This window comes from Pinus tabuliformis, chromosome 5_2 (genome assembly GCF_031772625.1).
Source record: "Pinus tabuliformis cultivar Carrire ecotype Pingquan chromosome 5_2, CPIR1, whole genome shotgun sequence".
Classification (NCBI taxonomy): Eukaryota; Viridiplantae; Streptophyta; class Pinopsida; order Pinales; family Pinaceae; genus Pinus; species Pinus tabuliformis.
In genome coordinates, this window is record NC_142306.1 from 468,362,429 (window position 1) to 468,390,360 (window position 27,932).

Genomic DNA, 27,932 nt, shown 5'->3' on the forward strand with positions numbered 1-27,932 from the left:
TGGTTCAGCAGAGCAGAGCAGAGCTCACCAGAGCAAAACTGAGCAGAGCTCACCAGAGCAAAGCAGAACAGTGCAGGGCACTAATGGCAAAGATAGTACAGTCAGACCTATAGATCAGCGAATGGAGTTCTCCCTAGTTGAGAGGGAGTGTTAAAAATGGTAACTAGGGCCAAACTCCATGTGGGTCATCTTATTAATGATAGCTAATATTTTTCTTGGATCCCTCTCATCGAGAGGTGTAGGATTGATCTAAAGATCATCCGATTCCGATAAGTATTCATGGAGATATGAATTTATTTGTGTTATGGGACAATTCGTCAAGGTCAGCCAACAACCAAATAAACCCCTCATGTGCTCCACGTTTTTGTATAAATAAAGGTGCCTTGAATCATTTGAGAACACAACTCTCATGATCTCCCTCTCTCCACTTGTTTTGGGTTTGTCTTCTCTCAAGGAAGACGCAGTGGAGAGGGTCATCTAAAAGAGCCCTAGATGCAGTCATCTAGGAGAGCCCTAGCCGCAGTCTTGGAGGAGATCTGGCCGCAGATCTAAGAAGCCCTAGCTGCAGTCAATAGGAGTTCTAATGCACAGTAAGGGAGCCCTAATCCGCAGCAAAGGGAAGGCTCTAATCCACAACAAAGGGAGCCCTAATCCGCAGCAAAGGGAAGGCTCTAATCCACAGCAAAGGGAGCTCTAACCACAGCAAAGGAAAAGCCCTTATTTGTAGCTAATGGGAGCCCTAAACCAATGTCAAGAGGAAGCCCTAAACTACTGTCAAGAGAAGCCCTGAGTCAAGGCCTTAGCCATAGCATAAGAAGGACTTCATCCATAGCAGAATGGACCTTATCATAACATGAAGCAACGTGGGCATGGACAGCAACAAGACAAGGAAGTCGCAGTCACAAGGAGGAGAGATTCAAGGCTGTATATGTATGTGTTTGAGTGCAGGTAAGTGTTGTCAGCTTGCCCGAGTTCATGAGGAAAGAAACATTGTTGTTTGGGTGTCATTTGGGAAGGCGGAGTGCTACAGCTAGTTGTTGTGCTAGGTTGCAAACCAGAGCACACAACCGAGGTTGTGTCAAGGACTGTCAAAGGTGGACAGCACCTTCAAAAGGCATGTGGCATGAGGGAAAGCTCTTCAAGATAAACTGCAATCCTAAAAGGACTTATCTCCTGACTGTGTGGTAGCCCTAACCTGAACACAGTCATAACAACAATGGGCAGCAATACATATGATCAATATTGCCAGACATTAGTGCTGCAATGGGACAGCATGGCAATGATGAGGTATTATAGCATGCATGGTAAAACATGATGCAACATGGGACAGCTGCAAGCATGAAGAATCATGGACAACAGCAACATGGTAAAGCATGGATAGCTGCAAGTAGAGTGCTTTATGGGACAGCAGTATAGTATTTGATGCAGCTAGGACACAAAGCAACAATGGTGCAGCAAGCACATGGGCATAGCATGGCGCAGTCGTGGCACTGGGTAAACACTGGGATAGCTGCGGCATGAGGTCCAGTATTGTGATGATGGGTACAGCATGGTGCAGCACGTTGAGGTGCAGCATATGGACGAGATGCAGCACATGATAGGTGAATTTGTCACCTTGGAGAATCAATTGAAGCAGCATGTCTTCAACTAATCTCATGTAGAGATAATATATTAGTCGAAGTATGGACTTCTGTTGTAAATGTACTATCTCTCTCTCTCTCTCTGCTGAACTATTGAAGAACATATAAGAAGAATTGATCAAGGGTTTCACCACATTGGGGTTTGTCCCTGGCTAGCGCCACATCTTGTGTCCTCTTGTCTTGGCTTGTACTCTGCGATTTATATTTATGTTCTATGTGCAATTTACTTTAATGCTGATGTGATTGCTAAAGATATTGAGCTAAGTGTGAAAATTGAAATAAATTGCTCTAAGCATAGACATACCTAAACTTAACAAAGTTGGATACTTAAAACTATTATTTTGGATTATCACATATAAAAATGAATTTTTATTTTGCTGGTACGTGGATACCAATATGAAATATGTTATTTAATTAACAATGCTAGAATATGGGTACCAATATGAAGTTTAATATTTGATTAACCTTGCTATGAAATCTAAATTATGAATTATGTTATGGATTAGATGTCTATAATTTTATTTCATTTATGTATATCGACATAATTGATGAGATGGAAATAAAAAAATGACTACATTTTAATATGAAAGTTAATATACAAATATATGGGTTGAACATAGCCATGTACGTTATATAAACGAAAAGATCAATACCGTAGATAGCAACATATGTGAAATACACAAAAATTGTTATTTAAATACAATTTGTTTTGAATATATATTGTTCATATGTTATAATGTGTGGACAAATGTTTAGATTGCAGATAACATCGTTACCAAACTGACCACATGATGACAATTCCAAGAACAATTGAGGCTCAATGAAATTCCATGATAGGGTGTTGACTCTGGCTAGGAGGGGTGAATGTGTTGCCCACTGTTTATCCTCCAAAACCTGGAGTCATGGGAGGACTGTGGGAGTCACGCTCCCTTAGACATGTGATGATGACTGTCGGAGACCTACCAGGAAATCAAGTCGATATGATCGACGTTGTCATCCTTGAGGTCTATGAATGGTTAGGTCAGTGTAACTAATGCCATGGCATATTCTAGTAGAGGACAGATAGGATGGGAGCGGAAGAGATTAAGAAGGATATGATGATTATAAGATAGCTTGGGAGCTCAGCTGGGGCAGAGTATGACTATTAAGATTGTAAAACTATAAATGTTCAAAACAGAAATCCTACATAATTATATTAATCACTAAATAATTGTTGATATACTACATAAACCCTAACTTTGGGACGAAGTTTTTCTAAAGGAAGGATATAATCTAATGACCCATCAAATTACAAAGAACATAGGAACATTACCAAGCATACGACGCATGCATATGTATATGATAGCTACATATGCATGAACCACATGTATTACACTAGTATACACACTGGCTAAAATGGAAAATGTCTAAGTTTAGGTTAATGAATTGATTATCGAAATTAATTCCTATCTTATCGGAATATAATAAATATATCAAGTGGGGCCTCGATATGTATATAAATATATATGATAAAGATAATGAAATGTATATGAAATTTTATTTAATTTATATTTAATTAAAGTAAATAAAATCATTTATTTATATTTAAATAAAATTTAAATCAATCTTTGTTAAAGCTATAAATAAATCAATTTAATTAATTGGAAATTAATTTAATAAATTGGAATTAATTTAATAAAACATTGTCAAAAACTAAACTAAATAGATGGACCACCGCCTCTATCCAAAAGGAAGAGAAGGGTCAAGAAAATTGGTGGGGGGGGAGGGTGACAGCGAGAAGAAAGAGGAAACGGTGGAGGAAGGAGGCCGACAGCGAGGAAGTAGGGAGGCGGTAGAGTTGAGCATATAAGGGAGTGAAGAAGACCATAACAGGGAGGAGATTTTGGGGAGCTTTACAGAGAGACGGGAATTTCTAACAGAGTCACAGATATTGAGCTTGATTGTTCTTGGAATTTTGGGCACAGGGGCCAGAAAATTTGTCTTCTGGATCAAGAGACCATACAGGTAGACCCCAGATAGGCTGGGAGCTAAAGGGTGGCTTGGTAACTGCAGCAACGGGAACAACCACAATCCAAAACACCTTCAACTGTTTCCAGGTATTCTTCTGCAATTTAAATTTTTAAATTCCAACTCCTGTCTGGTTAAAATTGCACAATCAGGGCTTTACATTGTCTGGTTAAAATTGCCACATTATGCTCTGCTGAGATTTGGTTGTCAAGGCCAGGTTTCAAAAAGTTGGTGTTAAAAATATTGCATGCAAGCTTTGTGGTAGATGAAACAATTGAGCATGTCTTCGGAGATGCACATCTGTCAAGACTCCTTGAGCATGGTTTCAGGCTGAATTCAACTATTTCTTAAATGCTTTACTTTCTTGTAAAGGCCCTCTCCTTGGAAACATTTGACTGATTAGAGAGAGCTGCAAAATTTCTGTGGAAATCCAACTGCAAAGCTACTTTTCATGAGGAACTATCCCCCATTAGTTTAGGGAAACTGAGGCTTTTTAAGCAGGCATTTGGTTGGCTTGTAAAAGCCAAATTTGGGATTTTCCATAAATATCTAGTCCCTACTTATTGGGGTGCAAGCTCAAACGTTACATTTCCGTCTTTTTCAGGAAATGAATTTCCTTGTAATCCAGTTGTTAGATTGATGTGACTCTTTGTTCCATGAAGTAATTATAATGCATCTCTAAAAAAAGTATAAACAGTATATTTTGAACTTGTTTAGCACTGAAATAAACAATAAAATGATGAAAAGCAAAGAAACGAAATTAAATCCATAACACACATGATCAACACTTATCTATTAGATCTGTATATGCATAGTTGAAATATCAATCGCAGAATGCAAAAGGCATACAAGTGATAATAATTAAAAACTGGGAAGAAGAAAATAAAAAAATCTCTGGCCTGATTACATGTAACCAGGAACAAGTATCAAAAAATGTTCCGCAAAACCTGTTTGCCAATTTCATCTAACGCAAGTTTGGCAAAGCTACTTCAGTCCACATGAGGCAATAAAATATAAAATCATTATAATGAAATAAGAAATAATGGCATTGAGAATAAGACAAGGAAGCAGAAACTCAAAAATAAGGAATTAAGAAAATGCTAATGCTAAGGTTTTCTGCCTTGACAGGGAAAGCATATCAAACAATTCAAAAACACATAAATAACAGCTCATTCAGCAAACTAAAAAAGGGAAAGAAAGATGTAGAAAGAACCAGTTTAAAAAAACTGAACAAAGGTGCAACGAGTGTAAGATAATGCATCTGGAAAGCATGAAAACATGTCCAACAATGCAAAAATATTTACTGTGTTTCCAGCACTGTCAAATAATCCATGAGTATTAAATTATTTTCAAGTCCCAAATCTGAATAGTAAATAAAGTACAATGGGGCAGAGTTTTCTGGAACTGAGTTCCCATAGATGCGAACACCAGAATTTTAAGAAACGTAACTGATCCAACAACCATTACTGCATTGAATGGTGACTATATTGCATATCTCATCAACTGGTCAAGTTGACAGCTCCAAGTTGCTTATTATTTATAAATAATGCAAACAAAATAGTAATACCAACGCATTGTGAATAAAAAATAGTACAGAAACTCAAGATCCTCGTGCTGTAACATGTTACATGAATCCTTCAACTAAATGCTTGAATCCAATACCATAGCCACAACATTAATCAAGGCTCCAAAAATAAATTTAAATCCCAATATCAGACATTTCCTTGCATTTGAAAATAATTAAGCAGCCAAATTGGAAAAATATATCACAAATTCTGCAATATATATAATATTTGATTTACCTTTAAATCATTTTGTAGTGCATGGCCTACAAGAATCCGCCCTTTGATCAGTTCTGATACATCTTTCTGAACACTCCACAAGTCCTTCGCTGCAGAAAAATACGATTGAGCTTCATGAGTGTAGAAGCAACAGGTAATACTTTCCTAAAGCACAAAAATCAAGGACCAAAGAAATTTTGAATTAACTTTAGTACAAATTAAACTTGATGGGAAGTTCAGTATCAACTTTTAAATCCAATCAGAAATGAACTTTGAAAGGAGCAGGCAATGAGATGTGATTAACAATGCAAGGCAAGAAACCCAAGTCTATTGACTTCAGTATACCTTAGATCGTGAGCAAGCTTCAAATAAGTACTACTCTGATAAGAAAAGCTTCAGAGGAAGAACATGACACCAAACTAATTTATAGGAGCATTTTATGGTCTAATCTAAGACTTAAAAAATAGAGAAATTCCATCAAAAAAAATTGTAAAATAAATCAGCCAACCTTTCTTCAGGTGATGAGCACGAACTCCGCTAATATTTGATCTAAAGTCAGAAACAACCTCTAGTGGACGAACATACTCATCATATATGGCATTTCCCCATGCATTTACCTGAGACATGCATTTCAAATAAAGCTCTCAAAATTCTGAAAAGTGACAACGAATGGAGAAGATGGAATGGAAACTGCGAAATGATCTTATGCGGTTGCAGCTTCTGCTATTCAGCACGTAATAATTTAATGAGCTATGATATTTTGAAAATTGATAGTGTCTTCACCATATCAAACATTGCATGTGCAAAAAGACAAATTTTCTCCAAGGACAAGTCTGACTTCTCCAGTTTTTAGATCATCTCATCCAGCTGTATTTTTAGTTAAACTTGAAAATACATGTCATGATAATAAAGAGCCACGTATGAAATGACCAATTGCAAGGACAAAAGAAAAAAATCACTGTGTTGTCTCAAAATTTGAACATCCTGAAGGCACTCTTTGGGAGAATGGGTATCTTTATCAATGGCATATAGTTAACAGTGAACACAATCCCAGATAGTTTGCAAGTTTAAAAGGGGCTAGCTGGTACTGTCATCAATGAAGAACTCCTTTATTCCTTGATGGCACATCAAAAGTGGAAGACACTCAGATTGGTTTATTGCGTTCAGGCTTCTAGAGATCAGGACTGAAGGTTGCATAGATGAGAAGGTTTGAAGTTGCCAAAGGTTTGTGTGTGATAACAAAAAGGATTTGAACCATCAGTCAGCCTAAGCAAATCATTGTGTCATCCCTTGGAAATACCAACTCCACAAAGTGGTTCAGGGTTTTATTCAATAGTGCACAGTAGGCAAATCATTTGAAAGAAACCTTGGGGATGAAATGTTTGATGTTTGGAGGTTTTACATATTCACCCATTAACATATGGTATCATGTTGGTGGAACAAGTAACATGTATTTGCTCATTGTTCGTGAAAGAATCTCTGTTTCCTCATTTAAGAGCAGCGTTGCGAAAATCGCAATTTAATCATGATTTTTTCAAAAAATCGCGATTTTTTTGCGTGAAACGATTTAATCCCGATTTTTTTGGAAAAAAAAAAATAATAATAATAAATAAATAAATAAAAAATAAAAATAAAAATAAAAAAAATTCGCCATTTTTAAAAAAAATTTGATTTTTGTATTTTTTTAAGTTTGCCGCTATTTTGCCGAATTTTACCGATTTTTACGATTTTTTCCGATTTCGGACCCTCTCTGATTTAATGCCGATCGCTATGTTCACAACATTGTTTAAGAGGGCCAAACGGAGCTGCTGCTGGCATTGGCATTCAACACTCAAAGGTATGGCTCTTGTCTTGAATGAGAGTTTTGACCCCACTATTCGGCAGAAGATTCTTATGAATTGAAGGCGGCCACCACCTATTAATCCAGCTCCTACCATGTTCTCGAAATCTATGACTGTATGGGAGTGTTTGCAGTCTCTGCAGAGTATATTCCCAAGAGGCAATGTATGACAGCATAAGGATAATTTGGCCTTAAAAAAAGAGTGAGACTATAAATGGACTAAAGGGGAAAAGTTGAAAACCAACGATGAAGCCTAATCCAGGGTGCATACAAAGCAAACTATAAAGTTGTTCGTGTTACATCTCAGATCCTCTGTTGTGTGCCCTACATTTTGTTTACAAAATGTGACTGCTGATGAACCCAAATTGTGATGATTTCTACGTATATACCCAAAGTGTGATGATTTCTACGTATATACCCAAAGCGTGATGATTTCTATGCACGTGGCCATGTGGGATGACCACTTGTACAGGTTTGGCTAGTACTGGCTTGGATCCCCTATGGTGAATGGCCATGGAAGAACCTTTTAGTCCCCATTCTCAAGGGGTTTGGTTTAATTGCACTGACCAACTATCCCTTGGTGGCAGTAACCCCCATCATATCATGCATTTATGTCTTGGGTAGGTATTCAGGTATCTTGGGATGGATCTACTAGGACACATGATTTGTAGGAGCCCTAGTTACTCACTTTATTGCTATGTAAATACTAAAAGGTGATTGCACTTATTAAGAGTTGTCACACCAATGATTTAGCACACCTATTTGCCCCATATGGACCTGTTACCCACCTACATGGATAACCCCTAGGAGGAAAATTTCCTCCTATTGTTTCAGCTTGCCAGCCAGCAGACCTATCATGATCAACAGATGGCTAGTCTCAAATGCCTCTAATCCATGCTCCGATCAGTGCTTTATCTCATCTAGCCTGCTCATCCAATGAAGATGGATCGTCTATAATAAGGTACATCAAACAATTTTTTTATTCAAGTGCTTTCATTTAATGTTTAAAGGGATCACATGTTAAATTGGATGACAGATTGCTTTTGGTTGTGCTCTTTTTCCCATGCTTCACCTTGTGGTTATCAATTGCCCATAGTCCAATGTGACCTTCCTTGAGGCCTTCTCTTTCACTGTCCAGGACAAGCACAAATAGGAGATTCAGATTGATTTTGCATGTCCATGGTAATCTATACTTAACACCTTCCATCTCTCCCTTGTATCCACATCCCATCTTCAGGTTTATTGTTATCCATCACTGAAATCGCTTCCCTATTCTCCTCATCCTTGGGTAGGGGCCTGAAAACTTGCCTTTAACAGGTTGATGCAACAGAAATAAAAGAAAAAGCATGAGCCATACTGTTACAAACGCAAAATATTGGCAAGGATAAATGAAAGTGTGTGGACAAAAGCCTAGCCTGAGCTCTACCCCCTCATTAGCCTTCACCCAGCTCCTGGCTCATACACAACCTATCTAAATAAAAGAAACTTTGAATATCCCAACCATGATGATCATTGAAACAATTTATCTTTAGGGGGTCAATGATGAATCGGTGAGAGCTTGTAACTCAATCTATATTCATAAAAGAAAAAGAAAATCAACTGATAAAAAGGTGCACAAGGGAGGTGGTAAAAATAGGCCAAGGAAAGGGGTAACTCAAGTCCCATTATTGCTGCCTCTTCACATCATAACACTCAAGGATGTCGAAATTTTTGGCACAAGACAAGGGCATCCTCCATCAAGTAAACCCAATGTCATGTCATTAATTGCTTGCACCTATTGATCAATGCGTCGCCTAAGAATTATCCCCCTTTAGGAATGGAAACACATAATAGGGTATTGTGATAACCCTCCCATAACTTGTTTACAAATCATAAACTAGGAAAACATTTGAAGATGATACTTGTGTAAAATACTTTGGTGCCTTTTACATTAAATGTGGTCCACTCCGATACTATTATGGTCCTTGCACCTATGATGTTAATCACTCTTGATCTGTAAGTTGTGTTAGATGTTTGTTCCCAAGTATAGTTGCCAACCCTTGATGGATTGTATGATGCTTCTCAAACACTTCAGAGAGTACATCCAACCTCACTTCATAACTCTAATGGGCACTATAGCTAGGACGATGACCAATTTTGAGAAGTGTTGACCTTAGGATGTATTCAACTCAATTAATGACACTTCTTCTCCCTCCAGGACTTAGAACGTTGCAAATCTGAGCCAACGCGTTGCTTAGAAAGCTAATGTACCCCAAATATGACAAGACGCCCCTAGGCTAACATTGCACCTTCTTGATAGATGTTGCCCTGTTTTTGAGATGATTTTTGTATGATGATGATTTAAGACCCCTCTAGCAAGAATGGTACACAGCTTTGCATGAGGAGGTCATGCCCTAGCTCCATGATGTCCCCTTCATGAAGCTTGGATTGATGATGTGGGCTTATTTGATGGTAATGCCTTGTTGAGGGAGCCTTTGCTTGATGATTGGATACCTTTTGATGAGTTGATGCGACATTTGGAATCAAATGTACTTCCTTAAGTCATCCATGGCATATTTTGATGAGAAATGTACCTTTTCGAGGATGGCATCTCCCTTGGAGGCATATTAGCTCACAAGTGTGAGTCTAAAAAGGCTTGTTTTATGTTCTAATATTGATTTAGTTATCTTTTGGGGTCGACATGTGACCTATCCAACTTGTAATCACATTCTCCATTATTTTTAGGGCTTTTAATCTAATTTTAGACTAAAACAACTTGTTTGTGCTCATCTAAGTACAGGGAACTCAATTTAGCCTTCGATGATTGTCACACACACTTGGAGTGTAGTGCGCACTAGCTTGTTTCTTCTCTCTTGGTCTCTATGGAGCATTAAATGAGCAAATTTACCTTGGAAGGATATTGTATTGGATGGTTCTCTCTCTTGCATGATGGATGGTATTTCCATGACAATTTTGTGCTAATTTATTGTAAATATCTTCTTTGATCTTGTATTTGTTTTAGTATTAGGGTCTTAATGAAATTTTCACCAAAGTATTGTTGAATCTTTCATGGCTCTAACACCTCCATCACAAGACTTTCATCAATTTTGTCTTGAGAAACCCAGCTGTCGCCTCCACCCATTTTATCTCCAAAGGAGACAGAATGACGTTAGGGTTTAAAGGATTGAGAAACTTAACTATAGCTTTCTCTCTCTCCTTGAAATTGCTTCCATTGATCATCTTACATAGATAATTCGCCTTAGACTCCATTAACCCTTCATTGAGAAAGGCATTAATTCATTCTCTTGTGTCAATTTGTTAATTTTAGATAACAATGGTATCAAAGCGAGTGTGTTATGAAACCAGCTCACAAAAAGATAGATCAACGCCTTAAAAATAAGCCTCTTTGAGGGGGCAACCTCCTTTACATTACATAAATGAACAATTCTTAGATGATACAAATGACAAGACCTCCTTTCTATATATATGAGTCTAAGGGGTCATAATATATTCAAAGTCAACATAACAATAATAATATAAGGGCACAATAATAACAATAGTGGGCTTCTATGGGGCACAATAATAACAATATGGGGACTACATGGGCACAACAATATAATAAGGGAGTTGTACTAATAACAATAAGGGGTTACACTAGTAGTATAGGGACCTAACATGCCCCTCTCCTTCAAAAAGTGTTGTCCTCAATGCTTGAGTAGTTCTTGATGCTTTTGTATAAAATTATTGTCCTCCCATGTGCAATTTTCAGCAGGTAAGTTCTTCCACTTGATGAGATACTCTGAAATTGATCAATTTCGTAGCTGTCGGGTTCTTGTTTCTGTGACTGCTCCAGGCTCCAATATGATTTTTCCTTACTTGTTAAGTTATGGCAATATAGTTTGAACTAGGATCTTCTGCAACTTTTGAATGAGTGGTCGCACTTCTTCATCCTTCTTCCATTCATTCCTTGCTTCGTTTATCCAATCTGGTTGGATAATAGAAATAGCACAAAACAATGCTTCCACATCCTCATCCTTTCTTGAGAGTGCATCTGCCATAACATTTTGCTTCCCTTTTTTGTAGATGATTTCAAATTCATAACCCAACATCTTCGTGACCCATTTTTGTTGCTCTTCAAAGGATAATCTTTGTTCTAAAATGTATTTAAGACTATCATGATATGTTTTTACCTTGAAGTGTCTTCCCATTAGGTAGGGTCACCATTTCTTAAGTGCATGTAGTATTGCCAACATTTCCTTCTCATAAATAACTGTGTAAATACTTTCCTTTGATTGGATTACTTTCGAAAGCAATGGGTCTTTCATCTTGCATTAAAATAGCACCAATTCCATTCACTGAAGCATCACATTCCACAATAAAGGTTTTTGTGAAGTCCGGCATAGCTAAGACCGATGCTTGGCACATTGCCTCTTTAAGATGTTCGAAGGCCTTTGTTGCTTCTGGAGTCCATGAAAAAGCATCTTTCTTCACTAATATTGTTAGAGGTGCTGCTATTCTCCCATAATTCTTAACAAACTTGCGATAATACCCTATAAACCCAAGAAATCCTCACAGATGCTTTATGGATGTGGAGATTTTCCATTCCTTAATGGCTTTAATTTTGGTAGGGTCTACCTTAACACCTTCATGAGATACAATATGACCCAGATATTCCACCTCTTGTACTCCAAAGAAACATTTGGAGCTTTTTGCATATAATTGTTTCTCCTCCAATAGTTTGAGCACCCTGTCAACATGTTGAACATGATCCTTCCAAGACTTGTTGTAGATTAGCGTATCATCAAAAAATACTAGCACAAATCTTCTAAGGGTTTGAAAATGGAATTCATCAAACCTTGAAATGTAGAAGGTGCATTTGTAAGGCCAAAAGGCATGACCAAAAATTCATAATGACCCTCATGAGTTCTAAATGTTGTTTTCAAAATGTCTTCAGTCTTCGTTCTGATTTGATGATATCCTGAACGAGGATCCAACCTGGTGAAGTAAATTGATCCATGCAATTCATCCAATAATTCATCAATGATAGGAATGGGAAATTAATCTTTAATAGTGAGCTTGTTGAGCTCCTTATAATCCGAACACATGCGCCATGACCCATCCTTCTTGTGCATCAATACTACTGGAGCAGAGAAAGAGCTTTGATTACGCTGAATTATACCATCCTCTAGCATTTTTGCAAACATACGTTCAATTTCACTCTTTTGGGCATAGGGATATCTGTAAGGCCTGATGTTTGGAGGAACACTTCCTGGAATGAAATGAATAGAATGATCATGATCACGAATAGGTGGGAGGCCTTTGAGAGTCTCCAGTACCTTGGAATGATTGTCCAAGACTTTTTGGAGATCCAGAGAAATATATGATTTCGATGTGGGAACCTCTAGCAAACATAATTGTGCAATTACACCTTGCTTTTCTTTCTTTAGAAGCTTTGTCAGTCCGTTAGCACTGATTTATCTTTCCTGGTTTCCCTGTGATACCCCTTAATTCAACATCCTTTCCTTCCGAAGAAAATTTCATGAAAAGTTTTTGAAAATTAAAAGTTATTGTACCCATGGATTGTAGCCATTGGAATCTTAGTACAACATCAACACCACCCATTGGAATGGAAAGCAATGGGCTATTCAATACATATTCTCCCATGGATAACTTGATATTATGGCGCTTTCCAAAGCAATTTATGGTTCCTCCACTTGCAACCATCACTTGACACTCTGGTGTTGGATATACGAAGCAATTCAATTCCTTGGCTATCTTACAATGAATAAAATTATGCGTACTGCCCGAATCAATCAACACTATTACCTTTTTCTTCTTGATATGTCCTTCTATCTTGATAGTTTGAGGAGTGGTAATTCTGGCCAATGCATTACAAGATATGGCCGGATTCATTTCTTCTTTCTCGATGTGATCTTTCACTTCTTGAACCTTTTTTTTTGATATGTCCTTCTATCTTGAGAGTTTGAGGAGTGGTAATTCTTTCCAATGCTTTACAAGATATGTTTGGATTCATTTCTTCTTTTGATGTTTCTTGATCCTTTTCTTCCTCTTCAAAATCTACGTAAAATAATTTCTTCTCAGCACATTATGACCTTTAGTGTATTTGCTATCACAAATGTAACAAAGTCCTTTTTCTCTTTTTTCTTCCAATTGTTGTCGTGTAAGCCTTGTAGGTTGTGGAAGGCTAGAAAAAAAAACGCTTCCATATTTATAGCTGTGAGTGGTAGGATTCCTTGTTTCCATAATTCCGCTTTCAATTTTTCTTGCCAACCTGAATGCCTTCTCCAATCAATCAGGTTCTCAAAGACGAACCTCAAGTTGAATGTTATCCTTTAAAGTCCCTACGAAGACATCAATCATTTTCTTCTCTGGAATATCATTTACCCTTATATTCAATTTTTTGAAATCCTCAATGTGCTCTGCCATTGAACCCTTTTGTTTGAGATTTATCAATTGGCTAAAGAAGGTGTTACTCTTTGTATCCTCATAATGTGCTATCATTTCTTCCATGAAAATTGGCCATGTGACAAGTGCTTTACAAGAACACAGCCCTTTATACCACAAAAATTGATCCGGTTCTAAATATGAAGATGCAATACGTACCTTTTGTAATAGTTGCACCTCATGTAGATCAAAATATTGCTCCATCTGTAGTATCCAATTTACCGGATCCTTGCCATCAAACTTCCTCATATTGCCTTTTCTTGATTTTAGGAGCTCGATCTTGAAACGACTATAACTCTGTAATTTCGGATTTTCCAGTTCTGAAATTGTGACCTGTAGTAGCCCTCTGCGTCCTCTTTCCAATGCCACTAGTCTAATCGAAATTGGATTCTCCAAGGAAGAGTTATGCACAATCTCCCAAGATGACCTGATTATATACCTTTTTAGAAGAACGAACTTGTATGAAGTGCCATGTGTCACTGTTTTGACCTTCGAATCTGAAAAATATAAACAAGAAACTGAAGTCCGTCCTCTTTCTGTAACTTCTTATAGAATTTTCAATTTGATGCTCAGAGAGGAAGTTATGATGATTTTTCCAAGATCACTTGTTTAAGATGTAATTCGAGAGTCTGCAAAAACCCTAACTTCCTCAGATCATATATCCTAAAATATAGTGAGACAAGATCTGAAATTTGGACCCGAGGTTCTGATCCAAAATGGATTTTGGGATAGACTCCTAAGTCTAAGTGTTCCTCACAGAGGAAAATGAAAGGCCAAGGAAGTTCCTGGACATAGCCCCATTGCAAAGATCTTTTCATTCTGAATCTACTGCAACTTGAATGGGCAAAAATGGACTTAGCATGCAGAAGTTATCGCTCAAAGAAGATGCCCTTTGTTCCTTAGAAAAAGAGGCAAAATCCCCTAAAAATGAGCAAAAAACCCTTATAAAGGGGAATCACATCGGACCAGGGCAAAAGAGCGGACTTAAGCGGAAAGGGGAGAAACCCCCGATCGCCAATCCCCAACATATCAGATCAGAAGTAGACACATATGCGATATCGGGACCCTAGATCTGGCGATTACGATCATGTGATACGCCGATCGCTGACGATCGGATCAGCGAATCGGCATCGACGATGCACAAAACCCCGAACCGAGCGACATTGCGATCGCTGAAATCGGCGATCGGCGATCGATGACCCCCGATGTCGATAAAAAGGCCAGACCCGATAAGTTTTCAAAGCCCAATTGTATAAAATTTTAGGTCTGGGAATTCGGATTTTCACGTATTTCCCGTGTATTTGGGATTTTACCCAAAACACATATGCGATGTGATAAGCGATGAATCCGAACCCGAAAGGGTTTATAAATACAAATGTATATTATTCAAAGTCCGCCATAAAGCCATTCGACAGTATTTTCAGTGTTCTAATGTATTTTTATTAATACAAAGGAAATGCGAATGGGGCGATATAACAGACCCGAAAGGGTTTTATACGCAGCAAGATGTGTTTTGAGTTCCGTAAAGGCGGATTTCGGGCGGGCCTCAAGCGGAAAATGGTTTTGGGCTGGCTCCGCCCGATCCCACACAGTGAACGACGCATGGCTTGGCGAAGGAACAGGGAAACCGCCTTTTTGGGCGGGTAACCCCCGTACTCCTAAGCCGCCTGAAACTGCATGGTGACCGTTGGATCAGGGATCCCGTAGATCGACGGTGGACAGCGCCATAGAGGCCAACGGCGGACCCGATGCAATATTAGGGTGGATGCGACATAATTTGAACTCTGATAGGCTGCGTTTCGGTAGATTTTCCCATGTTTTATAGTGTTTCTCTGTGTAAAAAGGGAACGATTGTTTCTAGGGGATTTCAAGCGCCGATGGTTCCTTCCATTACAGAACAGGTGGCCACCATCCCTAAAGGCGTTTAGCAATGATTGCTAACGCTCAGAGGGGGATTCGAGCGGATAGAGGTCGGGAGCGAAAGAGCCCGTGAAGAGGAAATGAACAGATAGCGCTGATTGGCTTTAAAGCCACAGAATGACAGAGACAGAGGGGAGTTGTTGTTGCTAAAACACAGAATAAGCAGGCGGTGCAGAAGCAAAAAAAAACAAAAAGCCAGAGGGAGCGAAAGCTAATGCGCAGAGCAGCTGAGGGAGTCTTTGGAGTCACTTGGAGGTCAAGTGAAAAGCTAGAGAGCTGAAGGTTGCAGAAAAGAAAGAGCCAGAGCCGAGAGCCAGAAATCCGAGAGCTTCAAGAGCCAGGAAGAGATGGTGTTCTAATCCCATTGTTCCTGTGTAAAACAGTGGATTTGAGCCAAAGAGCATGTAAAAGGACTTTGCCATAATCCCAGAGAGCCTAGTCAAGTTAACTAAAGCTCAAGGAGATGTAGCCCAAGAATTTTGGGTGAACTCCATATTAAGTTGTTGTCTTATGTGTTTATTATTTGCCACACTGTTTGCACTATTACATGTATTTACATATCAGCACAAACAACAGATTTTAAAGCACATAAACAGTTAAAATAACCATAAGCATACACCTTATTTTCAAGCACATATTTAATTCTGCATTGGTTAATCATAAAGACTTGGGAATATTTAAAGCTTTGGAAGTGGAAGAGGTTCTTGAAAGTTAGACAAGAAGCCTAAGTGCCCCATTTTCAGATCAGGTTCAAATCGCTTTCTTCTCAAATGGGTTTTTTTCTTAGCTTCTAAAACTTCGTAGCGAACAAGTTATTGCGAAACTTCCACGATGACCTGTTTTAGATGAAATTATGGAGCTTGCAAAAACCCTAACTTCCTCAGATCATATCTCCGAAAATATAGTGAGACAAAATCTGAAATTCGGACTCGAGGTTCAGCGAGCTTCCCTCTCAAATGGGTATTTTTGTTAGCTTCTGACACATTGCAAGAAAAACGTTATAGCGAAAATGCCACAATGACCTCTTTGGAGCAACGAAACCCTAGAATCCAAAGCTTTGATACCAAATGTTATGAAACCAGCTCACAAAAAGATAGAAAAGATAGATCAACACCTTATAAATCAGCCTTTTCGAGGGGGCAACCTCCTTTACATTACACAAATGAACAATTATTAGATGATACAAATGACAAGACCCCCTTTCTATATATAGGAGTCTAAGGGGTCATAATATATTCAGATCCGACATAACAATAATAATATAAGGGCACAATAATAACAATAGTGGGCTTCTATGGGGCACAATAATAACAATATGGGGACTACATGGGCACAACAATATGATAAGGGGGTTGTACTAATAAAAATAATGGGTTACACTAGTGGTATAGGGACCTAACAGAGTGCAGCTGAAACAAGAAGAGTGGTGCCAGAGAACCCAGCACTGAGCAGAGAAGGAGGTCAAATAGCTGCAGGAGGCAACAGTTCGAATCCCTAGAGGGATTGTGTTGTCCAGGCCAAGAGGGCTGAATTTTCGAGGAAAGTCTCTCTCTGAGTGAGTTGAAAGAGAGGAAGGGCTTCCAAATCGAAATTTTTTCATGCCAGAGGGAGCAGTGCAAAGCTTCAGCGTTGAGGAAGCACTGGTGGGATGCAGTTTTTCTGCAGGCACTTTGCTAGGTAGAAAATCGTCAGCAGAGAGAGAAGAAGCACAGTGAGAATTCTTTTCTCAGTAAACTTCCTGCCAAGAAGTTTGTTTTCTTATTGACTGAGTAGCAGCAGTAAGAGAAAGAGGGGCAGTTCGACATTTTTGTGGCAAAGATGGCAGCAAGTGGACTGAGAGATCAGGACAGGTTGGATGGGGTATCCAACTATGTGATTTGGAAAGCAAGGATGTCGTGCCTTCTAGATGAACATTTTCTCAAGGTCTATGTCGACAGCGTGGTGGCTGAGCCCGCGAATCCAGATCAGCTGAAGAAGTACAAGGGAGAAATAGCGAAGGCCAAGAGGATGATCCTTGATGGAGTAAAGGATCATGTAGTCTGTCACATCACTAGCAGAGGGACTGCTAAAGAGATGTGGGATGCCTGGCGATGTTGTATCAAGGATCTTTCGAGCAGTGGTAGATGTACTTAGAGCAGAAATTGAGATCTGCACATATGCTAAAGGAGGAGTGCATAGATCTGTTCCTCATGAAGCTTCAGGAGACCCAGGATGAGTTAGCAGTTGTCGGGTCTACACCTCAAGCTTCTAAGATGGTGAGACTGGCCCTAAACTTAGTCTCAGAAGAGTGGCAAGTCTTTGTCTAGAGCATCCTGGGCAAGGTAGCTTTTCCAAACTGGGATAGTATGTGGGCAGCTCTCAAACAGGAAGAGCTGAGGAGAGATCTAGTCAAGTGTAAGCTTGACGGAAGCTGCAGCAGTGGGTCGAAGCCTAAGGAGGAGGAAGAGAATGCAACCCTTGCATCCAAGGGGTGGCAGGAGCAACGAAAGCGGAAGTGTAACGACCTATCTATAAATATAGAGAACGCGAGAATAATAGCAGGGATACAATGCATGCGTATGATAACTACATATGCATGTGTCGCATACACCACACTAGTATTTATATACGAAATTAACTATAGGTATTAAATATCATGACACTTCTTCGAACGGAGGTTCTACTCATCCATCAACACCCATATTGCTTAATGTATTATGATTAATGAGTAAATACTAAAAGAGGGCTAATAAATTATATATCTCAGATTATTAATAAAAATTATATTAATAAATTAATAAAATGATTAAAAATATATATAAGAAATTAATTAAAAGGGTACTTAAAATAATGTTATAATTTTAATATTTAAAAGTACTTTAATAAAACATAAAGAAATGCCATTTAGTAAATCACAAAGTATATATATATATATATATATATGTGACCATAAAATGAGATAGAGAAGGTGATATGTCACATGGGAGGGTGTCACCAGGGGATTAAGTGGTGGCCTGCTGGTGGAAGAGCGGCCATTGCCAAGAAACCAGATAAAGGCCACCAAGCAGAAGTTTACGGGGAATGGGAGTAACAGAAGAAAAGCACAGAGGAAAGGAAAACTAAAGGAAGAAGAACGTGATAAACTGAAATTATCCACAGGAAGAGCCTGAATTGTTCTGAGTTTCTGGGCACGAAGGGAACAATTTGCTTCAACTAAGAAGCTTACTGGACTGAGCAGCCAGGTTCTACTCAGTTTGGCTGGGTGGATTCGGTCTTTTGGTAACCGAAGCAAGGTAGCCGAAGGCATCTTCAACCGCAGGCGCACAAGTAGGTACCTCAGCAGTTTTGTTGGTTAATTTTGTAAGTTAGTGATGATTGATGCTATGTGATTCGTTCTCCACATTTCACTAGTTTCAATCCCACTTCTTCACCCCTGTGAGCATCACCCGATGCAATGAGTGCTAAGTGAACTATTCAAAAATCATGAGAAATTAGTCAGTTACGACTACCTCTCATGGAAATGGTCATACGTTTGAATGACTTACTTAACGCAGTTGAATCCCAAAAATGATATCTAATATAATGCACTGCGTAAATCCCCCATACTTAAATTTTGTAAGTTTTCAGGAAATTAATTACAAGTTCATGATATAAACTCCTTTACTGTATTTGCATCTGTTTTTCGGTTCTTACAGGAAGAAGGACGTCTCGAAGAGAAAATCTTTCAAGCGTGGTGAAATGGGTCACTACGCAACTTAGTGTCCTCTCAGGAAGAAGGACAAAGATGAAAAATACAATCCGAAGGCTACACCCGCGAAGATCGAGGAGGAGAAGTTTGCCATGACAGTCAAGATACCTCCAAGAGGGAGGTGGGCTGATTTAGAGTTGTAGTTCGAAAGAGCAACAAATGGGCAAGATCCTTGAGGAGCCCACCTCTTGGATCAATTCCTTGCTACGGGAGCCCGGACCAAAAGTAGCAAGATGGACCAATGTTAGTTAGTGCAGAGGAGTGTTGGAGCGACAGATGCAATGGCTAGAACGCCAAGTCTGAGCAGCACAGTGCAGAGCTGCAGAAGTGCAGGGAGGCACAGTGCAGTACCAACAGCAGCACAATGGCTTCAGAGGGATAGCGTGGGACTAGCAGTAGTCAGATCTTCAGCATCGAGATGCATCTATGTTGAACACTTGTTCATATTTTGGGATGTTTTTTAGTTTCAGTGCAAATGAAGTGTTAGCAGTGGCAGTACTAGCAGCAGCACAGATGCAGCACCTGAGTGGGACAATGTTATCAAGTTATGGTGATGCTTTAGTGGGAAGCATTTCTAGAGCACATTTGTCGCTAAGAGGGAGTGTTGATTTCTGGTAGCATCGGATGTGCTCTAAGTCTCAAATTTTGTAGGGAGGCTTGGGCACATGTATTCCAAAGAACCTAGAAAGCGTTTTGGAAAATTCCACCCAGAGACAGTTTTATTAAAATATTTAATTATTTTTAATGGGTCCCTAAGTCTAAACTTAGGAAATTAAAATAATTAATGGGTATAATCTGACTGTGGGTATAACTTCTAGAAGAAGACGAGGATCAAGCAGAAATGATCTTAGCCATTGATTAGCTTCTAATTTGGGTCATTGAATGTCAACGAGAAGATTATTTAAGGAGGCTTGAGGGTCATTTGGAAAACACACCGTGAGAGATCAAGAAGATCAAATTTCTCAGAGAGGGAAGCGCAGCAATTGCTAGAGGAGTGATCAAAGTGATCTTTTGCAACGGGGGGCAGAGATAGTATCCGGAAGAAGGAAGTTTTCCTGGGCCGAATAGTACAAATCATAGAGGGCAAAACGACGTCCAAATAGAGGTAGACGTTGGCCCACATAGTGGCAGCGCAGGCCTTTAGTCTAACAGCTTGTTTGTGCCCATCTAAGTAGAGGGAACTCAATTTAGCATTGGATGATTGTCACACACACTTGAAGTGTAGTGCCCACTAGCTTGTTTCTTCTCTCTTGGTCTCTATGGAGCATTAAATGAGCAAATTTACCTTGGAAAGATATTGTCTTGGATGGTTCTCTCTCTTGCATGATGCATGGTATTTCCATGATGATTTTGTGCCAATTTATCGTAAATATCTTCTTTGATCGCGTATTTGTTTTAGTATTAGGGTCTTGTTGATTTCTAGTAGCATCGAATGTGTTGTAAGTCTCAAATTTTGTAGGGAGGCTTGAGCACATGTATTCCAAAGAACCCAGAAAGTGTTTTGGGAATTCCACCCAGAGACAGTTTTATTAAAATAATTAATTATTTTTAATGGGTACCTAAGTCTAAACTTAGGAAATTAAAATAATTAATGGGTATTAATCTAACTATGGTGTAACTTCTAGAAATTTTCACCAAAGTATTGTTGAATCTTTCATAGCTCTAACATCTCCATCACAAGACTTTCATCAATTTTCTCTTGAGAAACCTAGGTGTAGCTTCCACCCATTTTATCTCCAAAGGAGAAAGAATGATGTTAAGGTTTAAAGGATTGAGAAACTTAAGTGTAGCTTTCTCTCTCTCCTTGAAACTGCTTCCATTGATCATCTTACATAGATAGTTCGCCTTAGACTCCATTAACCCTTCATTGAGAAAGGCATTAATTCATTCTCTTGTGTTAATTTGTTAATTTTAGATAGCAATGGTATGTTCTATGGTTGCAACAATTACTCCAATGTCCTTTAGTTAGCCTAATGACAATTTCCAATAGCAATCACATTAACAGTAACTATAAATAAAACATAAACAATAGAAGTAGAAGACAAGCCAAGACAAGAGAACACCAGTGTTTGGCGAATGCCAGGGAAAAACCCCAAGATGGGGAAAACCCTTCGATCAATTCTTCTTATTATTATATCAAATGTTCAGCAAAGAGAAAGAGTACAATAAAGTCAAAATTGACTTGCAAAATCACTATCCAAAACAGTGTTGTCAAAACAATAATATTCTGCTTCCAGTCAAAAATCCCTAACCAGAGAGTCAACCGTGGTCAATGCAGCAACAAGCAGTGCCTTTTGGAGCTCAGTCAAACCCGTGTTTTAAAATTCGGCCGAACTGAATCAGATTCGGCCAAGCCGACCGAGCCAAACCCTTGCCCGAGTCGACTCGATACAAAAACCAGTTCATTGGCCAGTCTGTTACTGAACCAGCTAAGTCGGTCACCAACTCAGCCGGTTCGATAATAGACCAACCGGCTCGACCGAGTCCAACTTACACTGGTTGAGCCAATCAAACTCGGTCAGCGACACGTTTTGGAGGGAATGCGGACCCTAAACTCATTTAAATTTTGGTTTTACGTTTTCTGTTTGCCCGTATAAGCTCTCCCAAGCCTATAAAAGCCATCCAACCCCCTCGCATTTCCTCACAGCTATCTCATTGCATTTGTGTGAGAATTTGTGAGAAATTTGTGAAAAGTTGTGGAGTTGGCTTTTGGAGCAGCAGTAAGGAGCTTTTTGGACAGCCAACGGAGTAGGATTGAGGAGTTAGTTTCTTGGAGCAGCATTGAGGAGGCTAGAGCCTAGAGGTATTCTTTTTTCACTTCTAAAATCTCCCTTTGCTTGTGTTTTTTGCAAATCTGGAAATTGAAAAGAGTAATTTTTGTAAAAGAAATGAACATTGAAGTGTTGTTTTTTTTTCTTTTCGTTTTTAGATTTGTTTCCTTTCGTTTCCAAGTCCAAATATTAGAAAATGGCTCCTAGAATGAAAGATGTTGCTTTGGCATATGCTGAAATGATTGATAATCAAATGCATTGTAAATTTTGTCATAGAAAAATTAAGGAAGGTGGAGAGGGCATTCATAGGTTGAAACAACACTCAGTTGGTATTAGAGGCTAAATTGCTCCATGTGCAGCACCAACAGAACAAATTGGGGATATTAAGAAAGAGTTGATAGAAAAAATCGAGAACTTTGAGGAAGAAAAAGTTAGACAAAAAGAAATAGAAGTTGAAATTGGGAGGAAGAGGAGTATAAAACACATGATGGCTGCCAACCCCAATTTTGATTATGAGGGCTCTTCATCTATCCCTTGCACTAATGCATCCAACCCCTTTCGCTATGTTCCTCCCTTTTTGGAGTCTATTCAAGAAAAGGGTAAGGGTAAAATGAAAAAGAAGGGTGATATTTAAAGTTATTTCACACCCTCCTCTCCCTTTGATAGTGCACATGGTCCTCAAGCTAATAGAGGTCAAATGCAACCTGCTTTAGATGACTATTGGAAGAAAGAGTCCAGAGAAATTGCTTGTGATTACATAGCTAGATGGTGGTATGATGTTGATATCCCCTTCAATGCTTGTTGTTCACCATATTATGGACCTATGTTTGACGCCATATTTGTTGTTGGAAAGGGCATCAAAGGCCCTACTATGCATGAGTTAAGGGGATCTCTTTTGCAAAAAGAGATTTTGTCCATTGATGAATATTTGAAAGATTTCAAAAGCTCATTAGCAAAAACAGGATGTACCATCACGTCAGATGGGTGGACTGGTCAAAAAAACCGTACCATCATAAACTTTCTCATCTTTTGCCCTCAGGGAACCATGTTTCTAAAATCATTTGATGTGTGTGATAGGGTGAAAGATGCACACTTGTTGTTTCAAGTTTTGGATGAGGTTGTTGAAGAGGTGGGGTTGGCTAATGTTGTTCAAATCATCACAGATAATGCCTCTAACTATGTTCTTGCTAATAAAATGTTAGAGGAAAACACAAAACCATCTTTTGGACCACGTGTTGCACATTGCATAGCCATCATGCTTGAGGATATTGGTAAAATAGATTTGATCAAGAACATTGTAGAGCATGCCAAAAGCATAAGAAAATATATCTACAATCACTCATGGATTTTGAACCTTATGAGGAAACACACAGGGGGTAGGGATATTATTAGGCCTGCCATCACTAGATTTGCAACTCATTTTTTGACATTGCAATCTATGCTTTCCCAACCTAGAGACTTGCAAAGGGTGATTTCCATTGATGAATGGAATGAATTTCAATGGTCTTGCAAACAGGATGGCAAAGATGTGAGAAAGAAAGTTAATGAAGAAATATTTTTGAAAAAGGTAGCAAAGATTGTGAAGGTTGTTGAGCCACTCGTTAAGGTGTTGCGGTTGGTGGATGGGAAAGATTGGCTATGGGCTTCATTTATGAGGTTAGGGATCAAGCAAAGGACCAAATAAAGGCAGCATACAAGGATAGAGTGGCTAAGTATGGGCCCATTTGGGAAATCATTGATCAAATATGGAACAATCAACTCCATCACCCTATACGTGCAGCTAGGTATTTTCTGAACCCAAGGTATCATTATAAAGCTCTAGAGGCAGAAGCTTTGACTGGGGAGGTTAGAGATGGATTGATTGACAACATCGATCGCATGGTCCCTAAGGAGAGTGACCAGCTGGAGATACACCAATAAATCACTTGTTTTAGCAGACCCACAAGTACCTTTGGCAAGAACCTAGCAAGGATTGCAAGGGAAGCAGATGAGCTAGGTAAACAAACAATTTCAATTTTCCAATTCTTATTTTGTTAAATTGTTTACAATTTGAAAGTTGGATATAATTTGCTGAGCTAACTCATTACGCAACTATGCTTTTTGCAGCACAATGGTGAGAGGCATTTGGTAGCCATTGTCTTCAATCGCAGAAGTTTGCAACCCGTATTTTAAGTCAAACTTGCAATGCTACTGGGTGTGAGCGCAATTGGTCTGTTTTTGAGACGATTCACACGAAGAAGAGAAACCATTTGGAACAAAAACGATTAAATGATCTTGTCTATGTGCAATACAACCTTTGGCTAAGACACAACCAATTGTTGAACATAAGACCTTATACAAATCCCATTGTGTTGGAAGATATTGATCCAACATCAGATTGGGTAGTGGAGAGTCATCCAATAGAGTTTGATTCTGATGAGGATATTGGTATTGATTTGGAATTACAGATGGAGGCAGTCGCTGAACATCATGTTCAGTTAAATGCAAATCCACTAGTACTAGGCCTAGCCCCAACTCCTCTAGTTGCAGGCACTTCCTCTACTCAGCCACGACAGAAGCACATATCTCATCTATCTCAGTGTGCAGTTGTTGCGCCTGCTAGTGCCGCTACTTCTACAGTTGCAGTTGGAGATGGTGATGAGGAGAAGGAGTCATCGGTTTCCCTGTCTAACTCTGATTCAAAGTCTGAGCTAGATGATGTTGGCTTCTCCAGCTGTAGCCAATAGCGACTAATGACTAGTGATGTTTTACTTTTCCTGTAGAGGCCATTTAGAGCCTCCTTGGTTATGTGTTTTTGTTCTGATCTCTATATAATGTATGTATTGGACAGTGCATGGGTGCCATTTTGATATAATGGATATATTCATGAGCTTACTTTGAACATATCTTTTCTTATTTCTATATTCTAATGCTTTGTGTTTGGAAACATGAATGAAAATCTTTAAAATTATGTTTTTTCATTAAAAAATAAATATTTGATGTATTTTTTACAACAACAAAGTCATTGAAATCAAACCGACTGAGTCAACACTGAGTCTGAGTCTGAGTCGAAGTCGACCCTTGGCCAGTTCCAAACCCAAGTCGGAGTTTTAAAACATTGGGTCAAACCCAATCAAATTCGGCCTTCCTTACTATTCAAAGTCAGCCCAAAACAGTCAGAAAAACAGTAATCAAAATCGATCAAATTGAAGTCAAACTTGCAGTCAACGCAGGTCAAAGTGCTCAAATCACCTCGATTTTTGTGCCAATAAATGTGGTCCGTTAAGACAGATATTCTCCCAAAAAATTGAAGTCAAAAGGTGCCGAAAAAGTCAAACTCAACAATTGTAAAACCCTGGTCAAACTACAAAAAACTTCAAAATTTCGGTCCTGTAATTTCGTCCTCCTTCCTACCACACAAGTCGTTGAGGGCCAAAAGACATGTTTGTTGGGCTTCATGAGCCTACATGATGATGTGATTGACCTTGACAATTGCACATGTGTGGGCTTCACTTCAAAAACACATTTCTCCTTGTCCAAATTTAGTGATCTATAGATCAATTTTGTTCCTCTCGAAAAGAGGAATTCAATGCAACAATTATCTCCATCAAATGAGTTGTCCAAAGTGCAATTTGGCCCTAGTTGTCAATTTTAACACTCCCTCTCAACTAGAGAGAATTCCACCTGCCAATATCTGACAAGCGATCGTCATATACCATATTTGCGTCTCGTCTCAACTTTGTTGAACACTGATGTAGATAATGAAGAAGAATCGATCAAGAGTGAGTCACAAGACCTTGCCACTCTCCACTGACAAAAGTTATTCCAATGGTAGAATACCAATCAGATTTTATCCCAGATCAAGTTGTTAAATACAACACATCCTATACATAGGGAGTACGGCAGTACACAATACGTCCATTTGTAGTGTTATGGTCCCTATCCACTTTTCCCAACTCATTGGCCAGATGAGAGGTACTTCCCACTTGTCTCAAACTACAAGGGTTGGATATATATTGGGGCATCCAAAGGAGAAGGTGGACCACTCATCCCATGCATATATCATCAACTATAGGGGAAGGTGAGCCACTCATCCTATGCTCTCATATATCACCATGGGGTATCACAGAAGAAGGTGAACCACTCACCCTGTACACAATGTACCTATAGGGGAAGGTGAACCACTCACCCTATTGTCACTCATAGCTCCAAGAAACACCCTAGGCCCCCACGAGCTTCTAGAGCTCAATGCCCAACTCAAGTGGGACCCTCATGGGAGGGTCCTTCCACGACTCCAAGTCTCTCTCGGATGGTTAAGAATTTGACCTTCCCCAAGGGCTTCGTGAGGATAAAGTGGTGTCTGATATCAATATTCCTGGAGCGGTCATGGAACACAGGATTCTCTGAAAGGCGAATCCCACTCTGGTTATCGCAATAGATAACAGTGGTATCTAGCACTTGCTCAAATAGCTCACTGAAGAGCTTCCTCAACCAAATAGCTTCACAACAGGCCATACTAATGGCAATGTATTCAGCCTCGACAGTGCTTAGAGCAACCAATTTTTGTTTCCTGCCCATCCATGAAATTGAAGCAAATCCCAATGAGAAACATCCTAACATGCTCTTTCTATCCACCACATTGCCAATCAGATCAGCATCGGAATATCCATGTAGGCTCAAATTCTTGGCAGTCTATCTCAGCCCATGGTTGATTGTTCCACCGAGATATCTCAAGAGATTCTTAGCAGCAATCCAATGTACGTGATGAGGCTCAACCATAAATTGACTCAAAGTATGTACAGTGAAGCATATGTCCAGGCGGGAGTCTATCAAGAACATCAGGGCCCCCACAAGTTGTCTATACTCAAAAGGGTTTGCCAATTCGGGCCCAGCAACACTTCCACATAGCTTTTTGAAGTTAAGTTCCATTGGAGTAGACACAGACTTGCATTCCACCAACCCACTGTCAGTCTAATTTATGGAGTTGAATTAGAGCATCTGTTTTAATATCAATCCGGGTTAGTAAACTTAAAATCACACCAAGGCATAGAAGTTAGATTTAACTAATGTAGGAAGTAGTTGTTTAGATTAAAATAATGCAAATGCATGTTACAAATGTAGTTTATTGATTGTAAAAAAGGCATTGAAATTTTGATCTAAAAGCAAATGTGCAAAGATTTTATGTGGAGTATAGCCAACAAGGAAGAGGCTCTAACTTAGAGGTCCTAGTTGTCCTTCCTCATCATTCCTATTCCAACAAAACCAATTCCACCATAAAGCATAACACTTGATTTAAGAAAGACACTGATTTAATAAAGAAAGAAAAGATGAATGCAAGAAAGAGATTTCAATCCAATTCTTAGTCCAAAAAGAAGAGGCTCCAACTTGGAGGCCTCGGTTGTCCTTCTTTATCAAAACTAGTCACTGAAAGGAGATCAATTCCAAAAACTAAGTGATCATACAATGCTAATGAATTTATATAGAAAAATTTCACAATAGGTCATACAGAAAACTAAAATGCTAACTTATTCACAATTATGCATATTAATTCACAAAATAGTGTACTTAGCTTAGAATGGGGGCCCTCCACCTTTGCTTGGTACACCTCTAAAACAATCAACTACAGCAATTCACCATTCAAATCCCATAGCAATGAAGCATAAAAAGTATAGAGAAAGTCTTCAAATGTATTCAGAAAGAGAGTAATCACAATGATAATAATGTATGCCCATAGTTGTTTAGTTGTTGTGCTTAAATAAGCTAAAAGTATAACTAAATCAGCTATAATGGTTGTAACAACCAATGAGAGTCTTATTCCACCTA

General features: G+C 39.0%; 1 protein-coding gene across 1 annotated transcript in view; it reads right to left on the reverse strand.

Annotated features, from left to right (window-relative positions):
• Positions 1-27,932, reverse strand: part of LOC149159683 (Polynucleotidyl transferase, ribonuclease H-like superfamily protein) — a 206,908-nt gene that overhangs the window by 95,266 nt on the left and 83,710 nt on the right. Inside the window, exons 5-6 of the mRNA XM_089436539.1 lie at positions 5,937-6,045; positions 5,450-5,538 (exon numbers count right to left, since the gene is read on the reverse strand). Coding sequence (XP_089292665.1) covers positions 5,450-5,538; positions 5,937-6,045 — 198 coding nt within the window. The remainder of the gene's footprint in view (positions 1-5,449; positions 5,539-5,936; positions 6,046-27,932) is intronic.